The following is a 20,349-nucleotide window of genomic DNA, read 5'->3' as shown; positions in this document are numbered from 1 at the left end:
TATTTTTTTTTTCCACAGAGGAGTTCAATTGTGCTTCATGATGATGACCTATAAACCGATCTCTACAGTGTTTTGCTTTGCTGCAATAGCAATTCTGAATTTTAATAAAAATTACAGAGTATATGGAAATAGATATAAAATCTCCCATATCCAACACCTTCAAATTTCATTTCTGGCAACCAGTTCCCCAAGAAGAGAAAACTCATGGTATTGACTAATTCTTTCAAAGAGAAAAAATGTACAGATCTGAAAATATTCTCTCATCTGTGACAAGGATAATATTCCTTGGGAAGAATACAGGTATTATTCCATATAATTAAAATAATTTAGCACTCCTTCCTGAGGATACAAAATATTACTATTTGACAAACAATATGCTTAAACAGAAGTCAGTATAGAAGCTGTACTTGCACTTCTACTTTCTTGAGTTCAAAGGAGTGAGAATCTAGAACTGAAAAAACAAATGTGAGATTACTGAGACACTTTCACAAGACAAATTTAGTTTAATAGTGATATTACAATGGAAACTATGCCTTAAATCTGGACAAGTTACTATTCTTTCAGTCATTGCTGAAATCTCTATATTATCACTCACCTCCAACTTTTTTGGCCATGAGGATAGCCAAACAGTGGAGCAGGTTGGCTATGAGTTCATGCAAATTCCAACTTTATAAGTTTTCAAGCCCTGACTGGGCAAAGCTTTGAACGGCCCGGTCTGACCTCAGAGCTGAGGTCAGACCTCAGTTCTTCTTTAAAATGAAGAGGAGTAGAGACCTCCTGAAGTCCCTCCCAGCCTGAATGTTATCCTAATGCACTTTATAGTGCTTTCTGAGACATGTGTGTTTTCTGTGGCAAAGTCACTAGGAGTGCTGACTTTCTCCTGCTGGCAGACTAATCGTAATTTTGTTCTCTTTCCTCTCCTTTGTCCAACATTTTTTCTTGGAATTAAGACAACCAGACAATCATTCACACAGTTTACCACCTTTCACTTATCCTGTCATCAGCAATTCATGCCCTATTGGAATATGGAGTTTTATAAATTTCTGAATAGGATTAAATGAAAGTGATTAACTGCAATAGTAGAGGACTAAACCCAGGAGGTTCTGCTATCCCTCTATATTGATTATGCTAGTCTAAAAATAATACAATGACAACTTCTATTAGCAAAAAAATTTATATGCTGTTTCTCTCTCTTACCTTTTGCCTCAGAAATATAAAAGAAGATTTATTTAGGATTTTTACCAAACTAGCTGGAATACCTAGCTTTACTTTTTAGTCTTATGGCTAGCCCAATCATTTCCAACTGTCTCAACTGCCTTATGCAGTAAGGCATATATTTCTTATTGCTTAACTGTTTCACCATTTTTGTTTGTTTTATATGCCACATAGTTCACTCATGGTCTAGATGAAGTTACTGAATTAGTTGCAGTGACATAATTACTACTTTTCTGAATCACAGAATCATTTTGTTTGGAAAAGACCTTCAAGATCACAAAGTCCAACCATGAGCCGGACCTAGTGTGTCCCATCACCAAACCATGTCCTTTAGTATCACATCCACAGGTCTCTTACATACTTCCAGGGATAGGGACTCCACCACTTCTCTGGGCAGCGTGGTCAAATGCTTGACCACCCTCTCCATGAATAAATTCTTCCTGATACCTAATCTAATTCTCCACTGGCACAACTTGAGACCATTAAATCGTGTGTTATCACTCATCACGTAAGAGACTGATACCCTCGTTACTGGAACCTCTTTTCAGGTAGTTGTAGAGAGCAATAAGGTCTCCCCTCAGCCCCTTTTTCTCCAGACAAAATATCCCCAGTTCCCCTAACCACTCCACATAAGACATGTTTTCTAGTCCCTTTACCAGCTTCATTGCTCTTCTCTGGTCACGGTCAAGCAACTCAATGTCCTTCATGTAGTGAGGGGCCCCAAACTGAACACAATAGTGGATGTATGGTCTCATCATTGTCAAGGATAAAGGAGTGATCCTTGCTCTAGGCCTGCTGGCCACAGTATTTAATGTAATAAACACAAAGGAAGTTATAAAGTGCTGCATTCAAAAAAAAAGGAAGACATACAGGAACATTTAAATACTTTATTTTAGGAGTGCAGAAGCTAGCCAAAGGCTGGAACCACTGTTCTAGCTTGAGAACATGAGAAATTCTGCTCTTCAGTCTGAATCAGATGCACAAAACCATGAGTCTTCAACTGAAAGAAACTGAACATGTGCCTAGGCATTCATATCTGCCTACAGCTAATAGCACATTTGTGGCTTTGACACATGACAGTGCTTCACATTCATGAAGACACTAGATAAGAACTTCCCATTCTGTTTGTTTTACTCATTATCCTCTTAGTGATACTTTATGTTCTTTCCAGTTGCTTCTCAGAGCAGAAGGCCTTCTACAGCTGATTTATACTAGAGGAAGCTGACATGAGAAACGGATACAAGCTAGGTGCTCACGATGCCACAGCAAAATTGGGTATTCTACCCTGCACTGTACTACATGAAGCATTTTATGAGCACCTTTGCCTCTGAATAGCCATGGAGACTTTTAAAAGAATTCCAAACCAGATTATTCTATAACTGCATATGCTTACACAGCTCTATTTCTATTGCAGAATGATGAGCTCTTTCCACTTCCACATATATGGATTTAGACATTGGCATGGCTTTATTTCCTGGTTCCATGTTCATTGATGGGAAAATGAACAAGGACTTGAAGCTGTAGGACAGGCCAAAGTGCTCTTGTATGTCCTCATAAGACTGCAAAAAATAAGGTGAAATATGACCACCATTACCTACAGAAGAAGATACAAATGTAGTAAATGCTCCAGTCACCTTCAAAGAGGGATATCCCAGTGTTTAATTTTGACCAGAGTCAAATTATGCAACTTTCAGAGTTTTGATAATATAAGTATTTGAATGAAGATGAAAGACCATGGAGAAGTGATGATCATTTGAATGCTAAGAAAAATCCTGGAAACACGTATGGAAAATATTTGTCACTATGCACTTAAGTTAAACTGGACTTGGATAGCAACTCCTAGACTTTTATTCTATAGTAATTGCTAGTCAAACTATACACCATTGTGAAAATGGAGAATAAAAAGGAAGAGGGAGCCTTCATTTTTAAACACAACCATAGTTGGACTTCAAATACTGTGAAGGAGAAAATGTACCAACCCCATCTGTTGTAGTGATACAACAGTAGTGTAAACTTATATTTGTTTAATTATAAATATCCATAACAAAAAGTCATAAGACAGAAATTCTTTAAATACTGTAATGCATACAATTATAATTAACTGCTAGTTTTTCTGTTTTGTGATTCTATTTACCTATTGTAAACTGCCTTCTGTTATATAGTGCTTATTAGATGCCATTTCTATTCAGAAGTCTTCTGCAATAAATTGATGGGCAGCTTGTGCAAAATTTTATTAGGGAACTCATGCACGCATGTTCTGCAGTCTCTTAAGTGCTAGCTATTGTATACTACAATTAAAAGGTTTCATAAATACATGCCTGTTGGATTCAATATTTTTTATTAAAAGAAACAGAGGGACTTCAAGTACCTTCTCATTTTGCTTTTGGCTAGGAGGAGTAGAAAGATTAAGAGAAAATCAACCACCTAGGAAGAGATAGCTTTTAAAGCTTTCAAAATTAGGAACTTTTGGTAAATTGTTCTCTGTATTGAGAACATACAAACACATACATTTTGAATTGAACTTTTAAAAACATTTTTCTGTATTTTTCTCTGGAGGGGTGGGTGAGAAACTAAAATACCTGGAAATATGCATCCTTCAAGTAGAAAAGATGTTATTTTTCTAAAAAGTAGCTGTCTCCTTTCCAATGTATTATCAGCTAAAAACTGATTTTTACAACAGGCTCATAAACAAATGTTCTTCACTTACGGTAGGTTCAACAAGATCACTGTTGCAACAAATTGAACTCTATGAGTTCAGACAGATGTTGACCCAGCAACTCTGCTGAGCAAACCCACTGGCCTGAGCTGTTACAGTAACCTCATGAGAAAAAGAGCCTAAAATTATGACCCTGGCTAAATCCCTCACATGCATTGCCACTGAGCTGCAATCCAACCATGTAGATAATTGTATATTCCTAAAGAGGAGAAAAGTAAGGTTGCTGAATATGTATAAATTTCATTGAATTTGCAGGGAAAAAACAAAACAAAACAAAACTGATTTGCAGGGAAAAAACAAACAAACAAACAAAAAAACACTGAGTAATTTTTTTCTTCATTTAAAACTGAAATATTAAAGATAATGCATGCGTGCATACGGACATGATTCCGAAAAGTATCTTCAGCAAAATTCCTCTCAAACAAATACTTAATTTCTTTCCTGCACCTGTTCCTGAACCACCTGGTTCTAGATGTGTGATCTTTAAATTGTACATCTTGCTACTAAACCAACTTTGTTTTCAAATACAATTAAAATGACTATGAAAATTACTGTAGTTCCTGGGTTAAACAATTTTAAATAAACTGGCTATCTGCAAAATGAGAAGCCTTAAAACCCTTTTGGTTTACTTTTCCTGTGACAAGTAAGTCATCAGGTATTGTTTAATGCATACAAAGAAGTGAGCAGGCAGGAAGGCTCAGGGGAGAAGGGCAATAATATGGCATATGTTGGGAAAAAGTTTGTAAGCAAGGTTGCTTTTTCTTGTATAACCCCCTGCTAAAGGCTGCAACCTGCTCTTCCCATAGCAGTGTTGTTTCTAGATTAACAGAAAGGTGTATGAATCTAGAAAGGAGCTTATTATTATTAACTTGATGCAGAACTTCTTCTGACTCATGACACAATCTCCCTCCTAAATAACTATATTATTTTTCTGTAACAAAAACAAAGCACAATGCACTAAGGAAATACCTATACCGAATAATATAATGAACTTAAAAAAACTATAATCATGTGTCAGAGCTTTCATCTCTTGTGCCCCAAAGGTCCAAGACAATTTTAACTGCACCATTTTGTATCTACAACAACAGATCACTTTGAACACCTGCTTGCACACTAGATTAGCAGCAGCTCAAACTGTTTGTCTTGGCTTAATAAAAAACATTAACTCTCTGTGTTGGTATTTCTTCAGCAGTACTGAGGAGGAAAAATATAATGCAAAAACAACAACTTGGCAAGATATCAATGTATGCTGGAAGTGTTTTCTGGAATGGAAAACAAAACAAAGCAAAGTGGTGAAGAGATTTTGTAAACGAGGATTAAAAATGCTGTAAGTAGATACAAGAATACAATTTAGTTTTTATTTTGCTTTTATACTGTTTATATCAGTTATATTCAGTGGACATAGTTAGATGCAGTTCACTTTTCAATGTCATAACTGAAATGCTCCCTTGACCAGAGTTTTTGATTGTCAAGGCAGGTCAATGACATAAACAAAATTCCTAAAACCAGTAATTTTATGCAAATTTAGTATACTGACATTCAAGAAAATGCTAGACTACCATATTCTTGTGATCACTTAATATAACAAACACACTTTGAATCAGCTGGCATCTTTCAGATGACAACTTTCAGCAAATAAACAACAACCACACACTTCTAAATTACTATGGCAAAAATTTTAACGCCCTTCACTTTGTTTATAAGACAAAAAAAAAAAAATACCATTTCTGTTGTGGTAATTTAATTCACCAGGGTAGTTTTTTGATCAAAGATTCTTCCTTTCAGAGCCATTTATAAAAGTAGTAGAAGCAAGGAGTTGAAGTCAGAGTAATTGTAAAAGCTGCTTTTCTGCAGAAAACTGCCACAGCTAAAAAGGTAATCAGCTTGCACATGTAAATGGCTACAAAACTCAAAAGGAAGGAGACCTGGAATTGTAAATGGGAATTTATGATTAACTGAATAATCCAAAATTATTTAACATCTATATTAAGAGACACAAGAAGAATGAAGTCTTTATAAAATAAAGATAACACACAACTGGAGACTGGTGAAATACATGGATGATATCTGAATGCTGAGTGAGCTGTATGGTTTCTATTCCAGGGAATTCAGAAAAAGAAAGAGAGAGAAAGAGAAAAGAAAATAGAGAAAAAAACAATGAGGTATGTGTATGTGTTTAATTTCACACAGAATTTCCATCACTTCAAATCAAAGGTTTCAGAAGCTCCATTCCACAGCAGACCCCAGACTGCTATAGCTTCAGTACTCCATGCTACAGACTGGGGAATCACAGGGACACACCTGGGGACCCAGAGCCCTTACTCTCTGGTATTTCATGCTTGGGGCTGCTTCAGAGCCACAGGTTATTCAGCCAGAGCACCCAAGAAGTTCTATGTTTCAACATACCAAACATACAAGAACAAAGAATGCAAGACTTTGGATTGGGACTACCAATGTTGCAAATCAGTGATTTGGATAAGTGATATAATAGTAAAAAATAAAACCAGGTAATAAATATGCTCCTATTCCAAGTCTATGGTTAAAATGGGTAAGCAGTCCTTTAATTTTTTATTTATTTTTTTTAAAAGAGGCAGTGAGTGGGAATAGAAAGGACACATTATCTTTCTATCTGGTTTGCTCCTGGAATTTTATGTCCTGTTCTGGCATACAAACTTTAGGAAGGACATTTAAGATACTTAGGATACATTGGGATGAAAAAAAGAGGAGTTGAAAGAATTATGAGAATAACGAAAGGATGTGAAAACACTCTGATAACAAATCCAGGATGGATATTCTATTTCTTTTAAGCAAAAGAAGGCTACAAAGTAATTTGATTATAACTTGTCAGTTTCTACATTGGGAGATAAAATTTGGCAACAAAAGGCCTGTAAACCTAGAGGACAAAGGCACAGCTATATCTAAGATTGGACATAGAAGTCAGGTAAACACAGACTAACAGATGAAAACTTTTAACATAAAGAGACACCAGGGATTGTAGCCACTTAATATGCACGGTGGAATATTCTGTAGTAGTTGGACCTAATACTAATAACTTAGGCACTGCAAGAGGTTCAAGTTCATCTACAGCTACTCTTTCACTGCTATTAATGCAGTTTTTAGAGTTACCACCATTCCTCTTGCATTGAACTCATGCTCATTCAGAAGCTCCCATTTCCAGGTAATCATTTTTTTTTGTGAAAACTAGGTAGCTGATTTTAAAAACAAAAACCAAATTCTAATAGGAAAATGTTTATCAGTCTCCAAGATACTATTTTGAATTTAAATATTAAATATGTTTCCCTTCTCCTATTTGTTGTTTATAATTTCATAAAATTATATAACAGTCAGACATGAGCTCCTTGGGTTTTATCTGTATTAATTCATTCCTTATCTGCTCATTGAACTGTGCATTTGATTTTTTTTTTTTTAAATAATCTGCACAATTTATTACAAAACCCCTGTTTGTTGGTGTGGACTCCTTATATACTCTTGTTTCTCAGCTCATCTGCAGCAATTATTAGTTCTCTCCATATTTATCTCCTATTCTTTTCTTCAGCATTAGTAACAGAAATTCTGAAAAGCAAATTGTTATGATCTATGCTTTTACAGTATATTCAGCAATCCCTTCTATGTTTGCTTATTTCAGACCAGAGTGTAAATAGGCTCTGCTTTGTGGCAAAGACATGTAGTCCCTTCTGCAAACTAGATTAGGGTTTCTCAAGCCAGTACGCTTGGGTGCCACTACCATAAAAAAAGTAACTGTATTGCACTGCATGGAGGCAGCCAGCTGGCTTCCAGTGATAGGATATTATAGGGTTGTGAATGCTTTGCGAAGAGCTCCTTCCCATTTCTCTTGGGGACAAATCAATGGCCCAAGCTTCCTCTTTCTATTTACTTTACACATTTCACTTCAAACCCAGTTAGCAGATCAATACCAATTTGCAGTTTGAAGAACAAACAGACTTTATTTATTTTTACAAGTAGATAAACTCCCGTTAAAATTGCAAACTGATGCTAAAGATTTAATGGCATCATAGAGCCATCCATTAATTGCAACAGTACACAAAAATTATTGGTGGAATTGGATGCTGGTGGAAACTGTGGGGTTAACCCTTAAGGTGTGTTTTGCACATGGGTATCTAATCTACATGAAAAATATTGGTTCTTAATTCTATATTTGCTACTCTTAAGTAAATTTCACACAAGAATTTTGAAGAATTTTACAGTTCATTTGTATATCATTTATTTATACAAATATGGAATCTGAGGTACTAGAGGTGAGCAAGGAAAAAAACAACAAGATGACACCTTAAAAAAAGATTTCTCTCATTGCAGTGTGAGAAATTTAACAGATACTAACAAATAAATGCTGTTGAAGGAAAGTATTCTCTCAAAAAGTGAAAAGTATTCCGAACTTACCACACTGTTCTTTACAGAGTGGAAGAACTGTTACACAAATAACTTTTCTATTTTCCTCTGTAAATATTTGATTTCAAGGTCTCTTGGACTGATTAGATTAGATTCCTTATAGAAAGGACAGCAGGCATTGCAAGCATGGCAGTTTTGTGACATTTGAAAACTACTTTACCTCATGTATTAGGCAACTGTATATCAGTTTGCCTTTGCAAATAGACATCTCCCCACTACCAAATTTTCAACTTACAAAAAGAGTGTAAAACTATTGAAAATAATAATATGAGAAAAAATGCTTATCACTATAAATTACAATAAATAAAAAAAGAAAGCCAATAGCATTCTGGAATCTGGGAATCTGATTTAATTGAAGTACACCACAAGCATCTACTTTTAATACTAAATGACATCTCTGAAATTCATCAGACTTATACACTATAGTGCAAAAAGGAGTTTTAGAAGCCAGTGGACCAACCATTGAAACAGTCTAAAGGAATGTAAAAGCTCTATTACTTTCAATTAACCTACAGCAACTATAATATAATAATCTAGCAGTTTTATATTGCTTTGAAGAGCGAACCTGTCTCTTACAAGTTCAGAGTGAAGCTACACCTGCCTGTTTTTCACAGCAAAGTCCCTGACAAGCCCACACTGCTGCCTCCCTTAGACACTGGAAATCTAAATAACATTCTCTTTGAAGAGAGAATTTAGGTAGCTCTATGAAGGTAGCTCTGGTTATTTCTATTGTTTTCATGTACAACTACAATGCACGTATTACTCTATAATGACAACTTTTATTGAGATATGAAAACGTAAATGCCTTAATGGGATGAACAAAATAGCATATCTAAAACATGCTGTGACCTTTAATCCCCATTTTCTCAACAGATTCAAAAACTAGCAAGTTACTGGTATTTTCCTTTCACATCAGGAGAATCTCTTTCTTCAAATCTGTGTTATTAAGATCTATATGTTAAGAGCAATTACACGTTAGAGAGTCTCTTCCTTCAAAGGAAAAACAAAGACCTCTCACAAGTCTTACTGCCTTTTGAATACCTGTAGCAAAGGGGTTATCTAATGCAACTTTGCATATTGCAGTGACATAGATACCAGAAAGAAGCTTTCCAGCCAGTCAGACTGCTGCTTCTTCCCTTTCCATCAGTGGGAAACCAGTCAACACAGAGATACCACACTCCATTTCAAACACAACATCTTCTACTTACAGGAGATAAAACTAGATCTCCTGTAGATAAAACTAGATAAAACTATAGATCTCCATCCTACATTTGTAACAGCAACTTTAAGTATTTTAAAGTATTTCACTGGCATAAAGTTTTTGTCAGAAGAACAAAAATTGCTGCAAGAGCAGCAATCCAAAAAAGGCTTCAATGCAACTATAAAAATAAGGCAGTCTCTCGTCACAAACAGAGCAACAACTTTTGTTAATGTTATTTTTACTCACGTGGTACAAAGTGGTCTCTGGTCCAGGTGTGCCCATGACGTCTTGTCTCAATGAGTCCATTTGTAAACTAGGCAACAATGAGTAATGGCTTGGACTATTACCCTTGTCTCCCTTCTTTTTCGATTTTTTCCCAGTATCCTTTTTGCTATTCCTTTGGAACATGTAGTCTTCTTGGCCTATTTTCTCATTGCTCATATAGCGAAGCAATGAATTTTCTGTTGAAAGAAAAGTAATGCAAAACATTACTATGAATTTTTATGTATCATAACCCCCCTTACAAAACACATAATACTCTTGCTAAAATCTACTGTCAATTTTAAGTCTTCAAGAGCACTTCATTAACAAAGTCTATTTGCTTCTTTGGTCTGTATATAAGAAGAAAATGATGAATCTTTTGGTAGGGAAAATTCATGATTCTTACAGGTTTCTGGTTTCTTTGGCAATGAAAGGAAAAGAAGATAAATAATAAATGTCTTGAAGTTTTCAAAAATCAACAACGGCACACATTATTATCTCTGTAATCTTTAGAAAAAAAAAGGTTTTAAATGAACAGTTAAAGTCTTACAGTGCCATACATTTACAAGTAACTTGAGCTTGTTCACTGAATCATCCATATGTTCCCTGAATATTCTCCCAGCCTATATCAGCTTCTAGCTGAGGGATCTTCTCAGACAGAAGCAATGTTTATAAATTTAGGAAACCTTAGCAGATACGCCTTTCAAGAACTTGTCTGATCTTCCCATGTATTCATGTAAACACTTAGTATTCACAGGCTCCCATCACTAGGTTCCTTAGCTTGAACCAAAACTGCATGAGGAGCCAGCTCTTCTTCTTTTTAACCAGCACCTGATGGAACTTTTTGATGTCTCAGGTCATTTCGGAACAAGCAGTGATAAACCTATCTATCTACTTGATTCTATACAAGATTTTATAAATCCTTATTGTATCCTTCCTACACTCTCCTAAACTGCTGATGTCCAGCCTACTGAACCTAACCTTGTTTGGAAGCCACTCTATACACCCGATCATTTCTGTTGTCCTTCCCTGAACCTTCTTCAATTCTACTGTTGTTTTGTTTTGTTTTCTTGAGAGATGGAGAGACCAGAACTGCACACAAACATGTATCCAGCATGTACAAGAACTTACACAGCACCACAAGAATACTTCTTGATTTGTCTTGTATTCTTTTCCTACTAATTCCTAACACTTTCCTTTCCTGATCCCTACTGAAATTATGCGTTAATGTGTTTATGGAAATATCTACCATCACTGTAACGTCTTGCTCCCAAGAAATAATGGTTAGCTTAGAGGTTATCATTTTGTATGTGAAATTGCACAGTTGAGTCTCATAAAAAAAGAGTTTGAAAAACTTATCCTCTATGGTTTTGAAGTGAATACCGTATTTCTCTAGAATGTTTTTTATCCAAAAATAAGCACCACTGCCAACAAGAAAAAACTCCTGAAGACAGAAGTTTAATATAATTCCCATTTAAGCATAACAGTAATAACCATGAATTTTTGTCCTCTGGTATTACAAAAAAATAAGGCCAATTTCAAAATGAACAGTTGAAACAATGAAATGCCAATATGAAGTTAAGCCAAACTGCATGATTTTGCAATCATGACTTTCTTTTGTCTGGTTGAGCAGTCCTCAGTCCTAATAGAGGTACTGAGAAAAAATAAGCATACATAATGGAAGAACCTAAAACAGGTCCACTTAAACAATTATCTAAGCAAGCAGAAGAATGAGAGCTTGAATTATATATTATCATGTCTTAAAGCATGATAAAACCCATAATGCCCTGTACAAAATGTGTGTCCAGATCACTTACCTCTCCTACTATCTCTTTTTATTTTATTGGGGTCTTCATAATCCCCCACCCAGTTATATTCTACTGGCATAGAAATAGGCCTTAGTTTCCCTGGAAACAGAGGAAAAAATTGAGATCATGCACCATAATGCAGTATTAAACTAACATTCTTTGAGAGAAAGAAGAAATTGTGTTAAGATGCTATTCTACAGTGCTGCTTATGAAAGAGCATAGCCTCTGAACAAGAGATTGAGATAGGAGTTCTGTTTTCTTTAACAGAAGAAGCAGCAGCTAAAAGTACATCATGGATTTTTTAATTGATTTTTAAAATTCAGAGAAGAAATCCAGTGCCCTACAAAATCATCAGCAGATTGGTGTTTGAGACTGAGAAACACACTGAAATTACTTGGTTTAGTTTTCACTGAACAATATCTATTTATTATGCTAGAAGCCCCTGGCACACATATATAGAGAACTGTTTTAATGCATATATGGAATGAATTGTTGGCAAAATAAATATGTCCACATCGCTACAGTATCTTCGCAAATAGCATGTTTGCTGGGAGGTTTAAAAGATCTGTTAGTGACTGAATAAGAAAGGAAACAGAAAACCTCTATAGTTTCTTTTGTGGCATCTCCTCTACAGAAAGCAAAGTGCATTACTATTGGAAAATTCACGTTGATTTCAGATGTCAGCAAGTGACAGAAAAGATACAACTACTGTATCTTTTATGTCTTGATTTGGAAGCTGCAGAATTGATTTTTAAAAATGCTATGAACTATAATTTCTGCCTAAGAATTCTACAAATACAGTTAGAAATTCAGTGAAAATGTGCCATGCAAGTTAGTGGAGTTGCTTAAAGTGATCTGTAGTTTTTAGCAATTTAAACAGCATGTTAAAAAAGAAAAATAGAGTATGGCACAATATCTGGCAAACTGAAAACAAAATGTTTTCAGAAACAAGGCCAGCTTTTGCTCTTTTCTAAAATCAATCTGCTGGTCACAGAAAATAAAAGTTGGAAAAATATTATTATTTTGAAAAGTATCAGAGCTTAACAAAAAAGAAAAAAAAAAAAAAGAATAAATGAAACTCATAAGTCCTGTTAGTTATTTAGAAGAAATCCCACTACGTAAAGGTGATCATTCTTATTCCACGTTTATGTTAAACACATGATACAATGAAAAGGACAATTGGTTATAATGAAAACAAATATTTATACATGTCAATCTATGTATTTAAGTATGGCATCCGTTGGAAACATACCATGCATGCAGAATAATGGTAAAAAGCTGTTTTACACGTTTAAAAACGTGTACAGACCACAAGATCAGTTCACATACACATAATTACTTGGGAAAAACATGTATACGTTTAACTTTTTTTTATCATTTATTTTATTATTTATGGGCACATTTTTAAGTCTGAATGAGATTTAAAGCACATCATTAAGAAGTCATTTCATGAGGGTGGATATATTAGGCTCATGTATCCTCAATCAGAAGTAACTTAATGGCCGCTTTTTCTAGAAATACAATCTTCTCTTCTATGTAAGTCTGAATTCACAGTATCCTATGGAAAGCACTTGTAAAATTAAAAAGATACAAAAACTAAAAAAATCGCATAAATCGTGACTGTTATGAAAAGCTATAGCCATAACAAAATTTCCATAATATCTCTAGGTGTTCAAAGTGCATGCTTTTTGTATCTGGTAATAAAACTGCAATGACCAAATTTGTTTCTTTCCTCAAAACTGAGTTTCATTTGTCTGCTACCACTAGTAATCTCCACTTGCCCCCCTCAAACCTGTTTTCCCTGATGACTACATTCAGGAAAATTTCATCACTAGGATGTGAACTTAAGCTTTCTGAGGCCAACTATAAACAATTATACAACAGCTGAAAGCCCATAAGAATATGAAAGAAGTCTATTGGTTAACAGTGTTAAAAAGCCCATAGATACATAAAAAAAGAAATCATAGAGGGCCCTCATGAAAGCGGGCTAAGAAGCATTAAACAAAAATAAAAAAATAATGCCACAATATAATTAATAAGTATATGTTGAAAACAATTTTTTCTCTAGGCCTTGGAACTCCATTTGACCTTCTTTAATGGGCCACCATAAGCCAGAATGGTGTTATTTTCATTTTCCAGACTTCTGTGAAATTCTAAGGTCATGCCTAGCCACAAATCTTGTGCTAACAAATGCCATGTGGGGAACTTCAGAATTTAATGTTGAAATGGTAATATTTTTAGAAAATATACTTAAGTGAAAATGGACTGTGTGGTGTGAAATCATTAAAAAAGAAGTGAGATCAGAAGTGAAATGCTGTATAATAAAAGTGTTAAATAATGTCTGATTTTCAGTACAGTCTTTGATCTATGTATTCTAACCTTTTCAGTTAATTGGGAAAAAGGCTACAAAAACTATCCTGTAATAAAATAATGGATTCAGCAGTCCTTGAACAAAGAATGTGTTCTTCTTCCCTCTAGACCACTAGTATTAAATTTAACATCTGGAACAGATAACCTCTCTGTTAATGGAACTGACTACATACACCAAGTATAATAGTTGAGTTACAGGAGTAATAAAATTAATATATCAACTTTAACATTTAGCATTTATTTCATACAGTATAGGCATGGTTAGAAAACACCTGAAAACACTTCAAACTCAAAAAGATACTGAGGATTTTGCAGCACAATTGTATGGCTGTGTGGAACAGGTGCATTTTATGAAACCACATCCTTTAAGATTGTGCAAGCATATTGCTTCAAGTCCTGAGGATAATTTACAGAGCTCAAGCTCAATTTGTATCAAGGTTCCCAAGTGATTTTGGAGCTTGACTGTACAATGTACCAAATATATGCTTCCTCATAAATTAACTGTCTTCTTCTCAAAGGGATGTCTGGATTACTATAATAACTCCAACATGCAGTTTATACTCAGTTTAATAATTGAAATAACATAGCAAGTGAGGTGAAAGAACATTCAACTGTGTGCTGAGTTAACACCATGGTAGTCAAAATAACTCTTTTAAAAATGAGATTTCCTCTTCATTTTCTTCTATATTCTAACAATTCTACCATTGCACAGTTCTGTATTTGGCAACAGAAAACCAATTTTCCTAGTCGAAAGATGAAATAAGTTACTAGGTAAAGCAAGAGTTCTAGTAGATTCAAAGGGAAAATAACCTGGAGAGTAAAGGTTTGAATAAGCTCTTTGGTTAAAATTAAACTGAAGTTGTACAGTATTCTTAGCAAATTTAATAGCCACTGAAATTATTTTCATGCCTAAATACAAAAGCAGATGCATGAAGAAACTGTAAAATAAATAAATGGTGATTATTGTTATCAGATCAACGCCATACCATATGTTGGTGTGCTCTCTCTCCTTCCAGGACCACTTGTTCTTCCTTTGTCATACTCATAGCAGTATAAAACTGCATCTTCTTCAACCACATTAAAGCGCTTTCGATATTCCTGGTCAAGGAATGAGTTTGGAGATTCGGATCCTGTATGAACTGGTTTGCCTACAATATGTCTGCCAACATCATCACATGGGAGATTTCCCTTTTCGTCCCTTTAATAAACAAGAAAATGTTTTTTAATATATTGGAATAAGACTTTGTTTTCTTTTTAAAATGTGAATAGTTCAGTAAAAAATGGGAATATGTCAAGATTTCATATAAGTTGCAAATAGATATTGTCAAAATCAGGATCATACATTGCATATGCACATATATGTATGTCTATGCTAGTTATCTCACACATCTTTGCTTATTTGCTTCCATTACTGTAATGGAACTGAATCTTAACAGTTTCTCTTGAAAAGAATAATTCAAATAAAGGTGAATTGCAGCTACTCTTTCTATGTTGATTTCTTTTCAGAAGCTACTAGCAACTTTTGATTTAGGGCAAGGAAATAATGTTTATCTTACTCTTTCATGCTTTCATCTTGCATCAGATAGTTTTAAAACATGGTTAAATGATAAGCACAGACAAATTCAATCTGATTCCTAACAAATTAACCCCAAAACAAAAATAATCAGGGACCAATGATGTACAGACATTTGACACAGTCCTGCACAAGCCCCCTGAGGCCTCAGAGTTGTACAGGTATGTCCATGCAGTGCCAGAAATGGTGTGTGGAACCCATCATGAGCTGTTGTCCTAGGACAGCATTGCATTGCAAGGCACTCCCTTCACCAACCAGATCACTGTTTCCTTCTCACTGTTTCTCTTCCAAACTGCTGGTAGGGTTGAAAATGGCTGCAAAAGGCCTAATCAGAAAATAATTTTTGAGAAGAGAAATGCAAGGGAGGCTGCTAAGAGAGTAGCTGGGGCCTCATGGCCTTGTTGGAGAGCTTCTGCCCCTCTGGACCGCTGTGTGAGTGCCAAGCTGACCACCATGCTAACCCATATTTCCCTTGGCTCCCTGAGACTCTGCATGAGGACATAGAAAAGACCCCTCTTGGGACCCAGGCAGACCCACAGGATGACACAGGGCCAGCCTGGCTTGGGAGTGACACCAGAGCAACAGAAATCCCCACCAGCCACTATGCTCTCTTTGCCAGCCTTTCCCGGAGTAGGGATGGTGCTGTCTTAGGGAGTGGGACTGGCACAGCCCCACTAGGGCTGTAAGCTTGTCATGGGAAGACCTGCCTGGTGATGGTGCTGATGCCAGCAGGTAAAATGATGGAGACTGATGCAGAACAGCCAGGTGTTAATCCATGCTGCAGCTACCATGAGGAAGAAGCAGGATGCATACATGCGACCTCTATGGGCACCGTCTCCTGTCACCACTCACGGACTGGTACAAAGAGATCTCCATGACAAGGAGGACAGACAGACAGCTCTTCACTGTCAGCGTTAAGGGAAGTGCAGAGCCCCCAGGCAAATAACCTTGACTGTAGTCTACTGGAGATGTGTGATTTAGCTCTCTCCCCACAAAGACACTCAACAGACTTAGCCAGGCACTAATTTATGACCTGTACTTGTCAGTAACTGGCACAAAGAAAAGGTAGGTTCCACTTTCTCATGCCATTTTTGTGTGGTTATGCTGGCAGCTGTAGTGTCTGTGGGTGTAATATCTGTATACTGTATTATCAGTGTAAAAAGGCTTTAGGGTTTTACAATTTACATCAAAGTATCAAATCCCTTACTCTTCCAGAAACAAGAGAAGGGTTTGTGGATGGCTTTTTTTTTTTTTCTTCATTCCCCCTTGGAACAGCAACAACAAACTGAAAAACAGATATCGAACAGCTGATAATACCCAAAATAAAGATATGCTTAAATACAGTAAATCATGGACTGAAAGAACAGATGACATGCCAAAACAGATCATTCAGAAACTCTGTACGGTATGTGACAGGTTTGTGAAATGAACCGTAGTTCATTAGGATTAAGCTGGCAAAAATAGTTCAAAACTACATATTCTCTCTGTATGATTGCACCTTATATTAATATGTATTAAAATATTTAATCAGAATTCATCCAAACTACTGCATTAACCATCATGAGTTAAGACATACTATTAATAAATAGTTAAAATGCGTAATGAAGATCTCAAATAACAAAAGTATTTTTGTGGCAGTAAACATGATCAATAGCAGTATAAAAGCACTAATTTTTTTAGGACAGTACAGTTCCAGTTTGAAGAGTGACAGGTCTTGACTATATAACTACTTTGTTCAAAGAGAAATCAAAGACTGTGTTTTGGTTTGGGTTGCTTTCTGTATATATATATATATAATATATATATATATTTATTTAATATTTAATATTTTATATATATATATAAAATTTCCTCAGAAATAAAAGCAGACCAGGCAGCAGACAAAGCAAGGATGAAGGAGGAACACAGGACTCAGCTTATGGCTTTATGGAAGGCGTATGGCATCATCTAAATCATGAAGTGGAAAGTCACCTTTTTGCCCTGGAAAGTTTTTTGTATCTCTGAAGAGCAAGAATTTATCAAAGAATCACAACTTCTCCTCCCCACTAGGCAATTTAATTTACTATCTACCTAACTCTTGGATAGCCCCCAGGAAAGTCTTGTCATCATCAGGTCATACACATCTTATTAACTGGCTAGCAGTTACTGATATGAGAGCCTAAGAAAAAATCAGAACTTCAGGTACAGGAAACTGTACAAGAAAGGTACAAGAAAGGACACACTGCTCTTACAACTTTTGCAAGAAAATTAACTAAAAGAAAAGCAAGAAGTAATTTCAAAATACATTGACTGGACATCCTGTATATGGAAATTATCCCACATTTGAGAAAACAGGGAATTGAACCTGTCTTTCTAAAGGCTACTGACTGTTTTTTGGACAAGACACCTTTTCAGGTTATTGTGGGTGTGATTCAGCATACCTACTGTTAACAACCAGTTTCCCTGTAAAATGAAATACTAGCAGCCTAACCCTGCAGGGCATACCAATGATCATATAGGAATAGAATGGCCAGTTATTTTACAGGTATTTTTGACAATGAATATTACCCTAAATTATTATTTTATTTATTTTATTTTTTACCTGGGAACATAAGGTTCTGATGGAGGAGGGGGTATGTAGAGATCCTGGAGGGCAGAGCTGTCTCTTTTTGTAGGTGTGCTGATAGTGCTGGATGGTGTAGCAACACTGCTTGTAGGACTTCTGGGAATAAGAGGCTGGTACAAAACAGAGAGAGGAAAATCATGATTATTCTTAAATACTATCTACTTTTAGTTGAAAAAGCTACAAACATTCTACATTTCATAAAGTTGAAGAAATAGTTAACATTTCTAATATTTTGTGTGATTTTAAACTGGCTGAAAAAAAAAAAACACACAACACTTAAGGAGATACAACTATGAATGGACATGTATTGTGCTTATAAAATTGTCTCTGATAACATCTTTCTCTTTTCCCCCTTGCAAAGCAAAAGTATTGCCAATGCCCATAAAAACAGTAATCAGTAGAGCCACTGGTGAAATCTTTATGAGTAAATAACATACAGAATCCAATGAATTCCTTAATTAAACTAACATTATAAAGAAAAAGTCTAGTGTTTACACTAAAAGCTACATAAGTAGGCATTAAATTGAATGTCATCTTCCCCCATCTGCTCTACAGTTTAAGGAGTAACTGTAAGAGCTTCAATTTATGTCTGCAGATGCTGTAAATTCAGGTACTGCATACTTGGAGTACACATGCTATGAGACAGAATAAATTGTAGATTATTATTATTATTCACTCCCCTGGGAATACTTCCTCACAAAGTAACGTTTACTCACAGGTGAATAAATTGTACCCTTCTCATAGAATGATCATGCATTCTAGCTGTTATTCCCATCCAAAAATGATCCTTCATCTTAATCACATCTTTATCTCTCTTTCAAATTAAATATGTGTTTTTCTTCTTTAACTTAACTACCTTGGCTAGCTAAAAAAATGACCAACCATTTGAAGACATTATTAAATCACTGCAGGACTATAAATTATAGCAAGATTTGCTAATAGTCTCTATATAAATGCAGATGCAGGAAAATGAAATGAGAAGTAAACTTAGATTGCTCTAGTGTGGTTAATAATATGTTGGTCTTATGCTTCTTGGCTTGTCTGATAGATAAACAGAAAACTAGCAAAACAGCAATTAACAATATCTCCATACACCATCTAAAATCTGGATCTAATATTCAAGAAATACTGAGTTTTGCTTTGAAAGAGTTCTTTCCTCTCTGTCTTGTTGGAAGTGAACTCCTTGGAAAAAAAAGGTTTGGGGAAGACATACTGTGCAACACGCCTATAATTTCTGAACTAAGTAACTACTGGAGGACACATATTTCACATTGTATTTATGGCAGAGAAGCTCTGAATACTAACTAAATAGGTGTGGAGAAAGATCCTTCTGCCCGTACTCTTAAAAATACTTTATGACAGACCTGTGGGCATTCCTGTGCAAAAACAAACAACAACAACAACAAAACCCACAGTTCTCATCTTCTAGATTTTAATCTTGACACCCTAGTAGTATACCTACACAGCAAAAAAAAAAAAAACAAAAAAAAAACAGGGTTCAAGAACAGGAACTTCTTTTCAAAGTGTTGGCCTTCCACAAGCTCGTGATGAGCCCTTCTAAATTTATGCTTCTAACACAAAGTCCCCACTATTGCATTACTTTCTTTCAATCTGTATCTTAAGAACACATCCCACCTAGGACACCTCAGGCATCCTTCAATCAATTACTGCTGTATTTTAGGAACAGAGCTGTGTTAGATGTTAGTCATCTCAAACATGATAAACTGTAGGCTCAACATTTTCTTGTTAAAACTTTTCAAGTCCACCTTTACAACTACTGCTATAAACTGAAACAAACTCATTCTTTTTGAATGTAGAAATCCATCACCTGTAAACAATGATACTGCTAAATTATTTTCTTGCTCATTAGGGTTAACATTCTGTAACCAGGCCAATGAAAGACAGCTATTACTTACAGGAAGAGAGGGAGAAACACACACACACACACACACACACACACAAAGCCAGACAGGTAAAAGACATTACAACCACTAAAAAACAAGCAGAAGACTGTAGTCTGAAAAAGTAAGACTAAAGTTGGTAGCAAAACTGAGGGAAGAAAAACAAAACAAACAGAAATAATTCAAAGAAAACTCTTTCAGAGGAACACAATCCTTATCTTTTAAATTTTCATCTGTGACACCGTAGCCACAGATGTTCTTGAAACACTTA

The 20,349-nt window shown here is 35.5% G+C and overlaps 1 protein-coding gene across 4 annotated transcripts in view; it reads right to left on the bottom strand.

Moving 5' to 3' along the window:
- Positions 1-20,349, bottom strand: part of CNKSR2 (connector enhancer of kinase suppressor of Ras 2) — a gene marked incomplete at both ends in the record, with an annotated part of 217,493 nt that overhangs the window by 67,954 nt on the left and 129,190 nt on the right. For 2 of the 4 annotated variants that reach the window (XM_084306349.1, XM_084306351.1), the window contains 4 exons: positions 9,807-10,021; positions 11,639-11,728; positions 14,986-15,197; positions 18,154-18,287. In XM_084306349.1, the coding sequence (XP_084162475.1) occupies positions 9,807-10,021; positions 11,639-11,728; positions 14,986-15,197; positions 18,154-18,287 (651 nt within the window). The remainder of the gene's footprint in view (positions 1-9,806; positions 10,022-11,638; positions 11,729-14,985; positions 15,198-18,153; positions 18,288-20,349) is intronic. The other 2 variants (XM_084306350.1, XM_084306352.1) reach the window with 1 other exon arrangement.

This window comes from Netta rufina (assembly GCF_964035555.1).
Source record: "Netta rufina genome assembly, chromosome: 1".
Lineage (NCBI taxonomy): Eukaryota > Metazoa > Chordata > Aves > Anseriformes > Anatidae > Netta > Netta rufina.
Note: the sequence above shows the minus strand (reverse complement) of the source record. Positions and strands in the feature narration are given on the sequence as shown.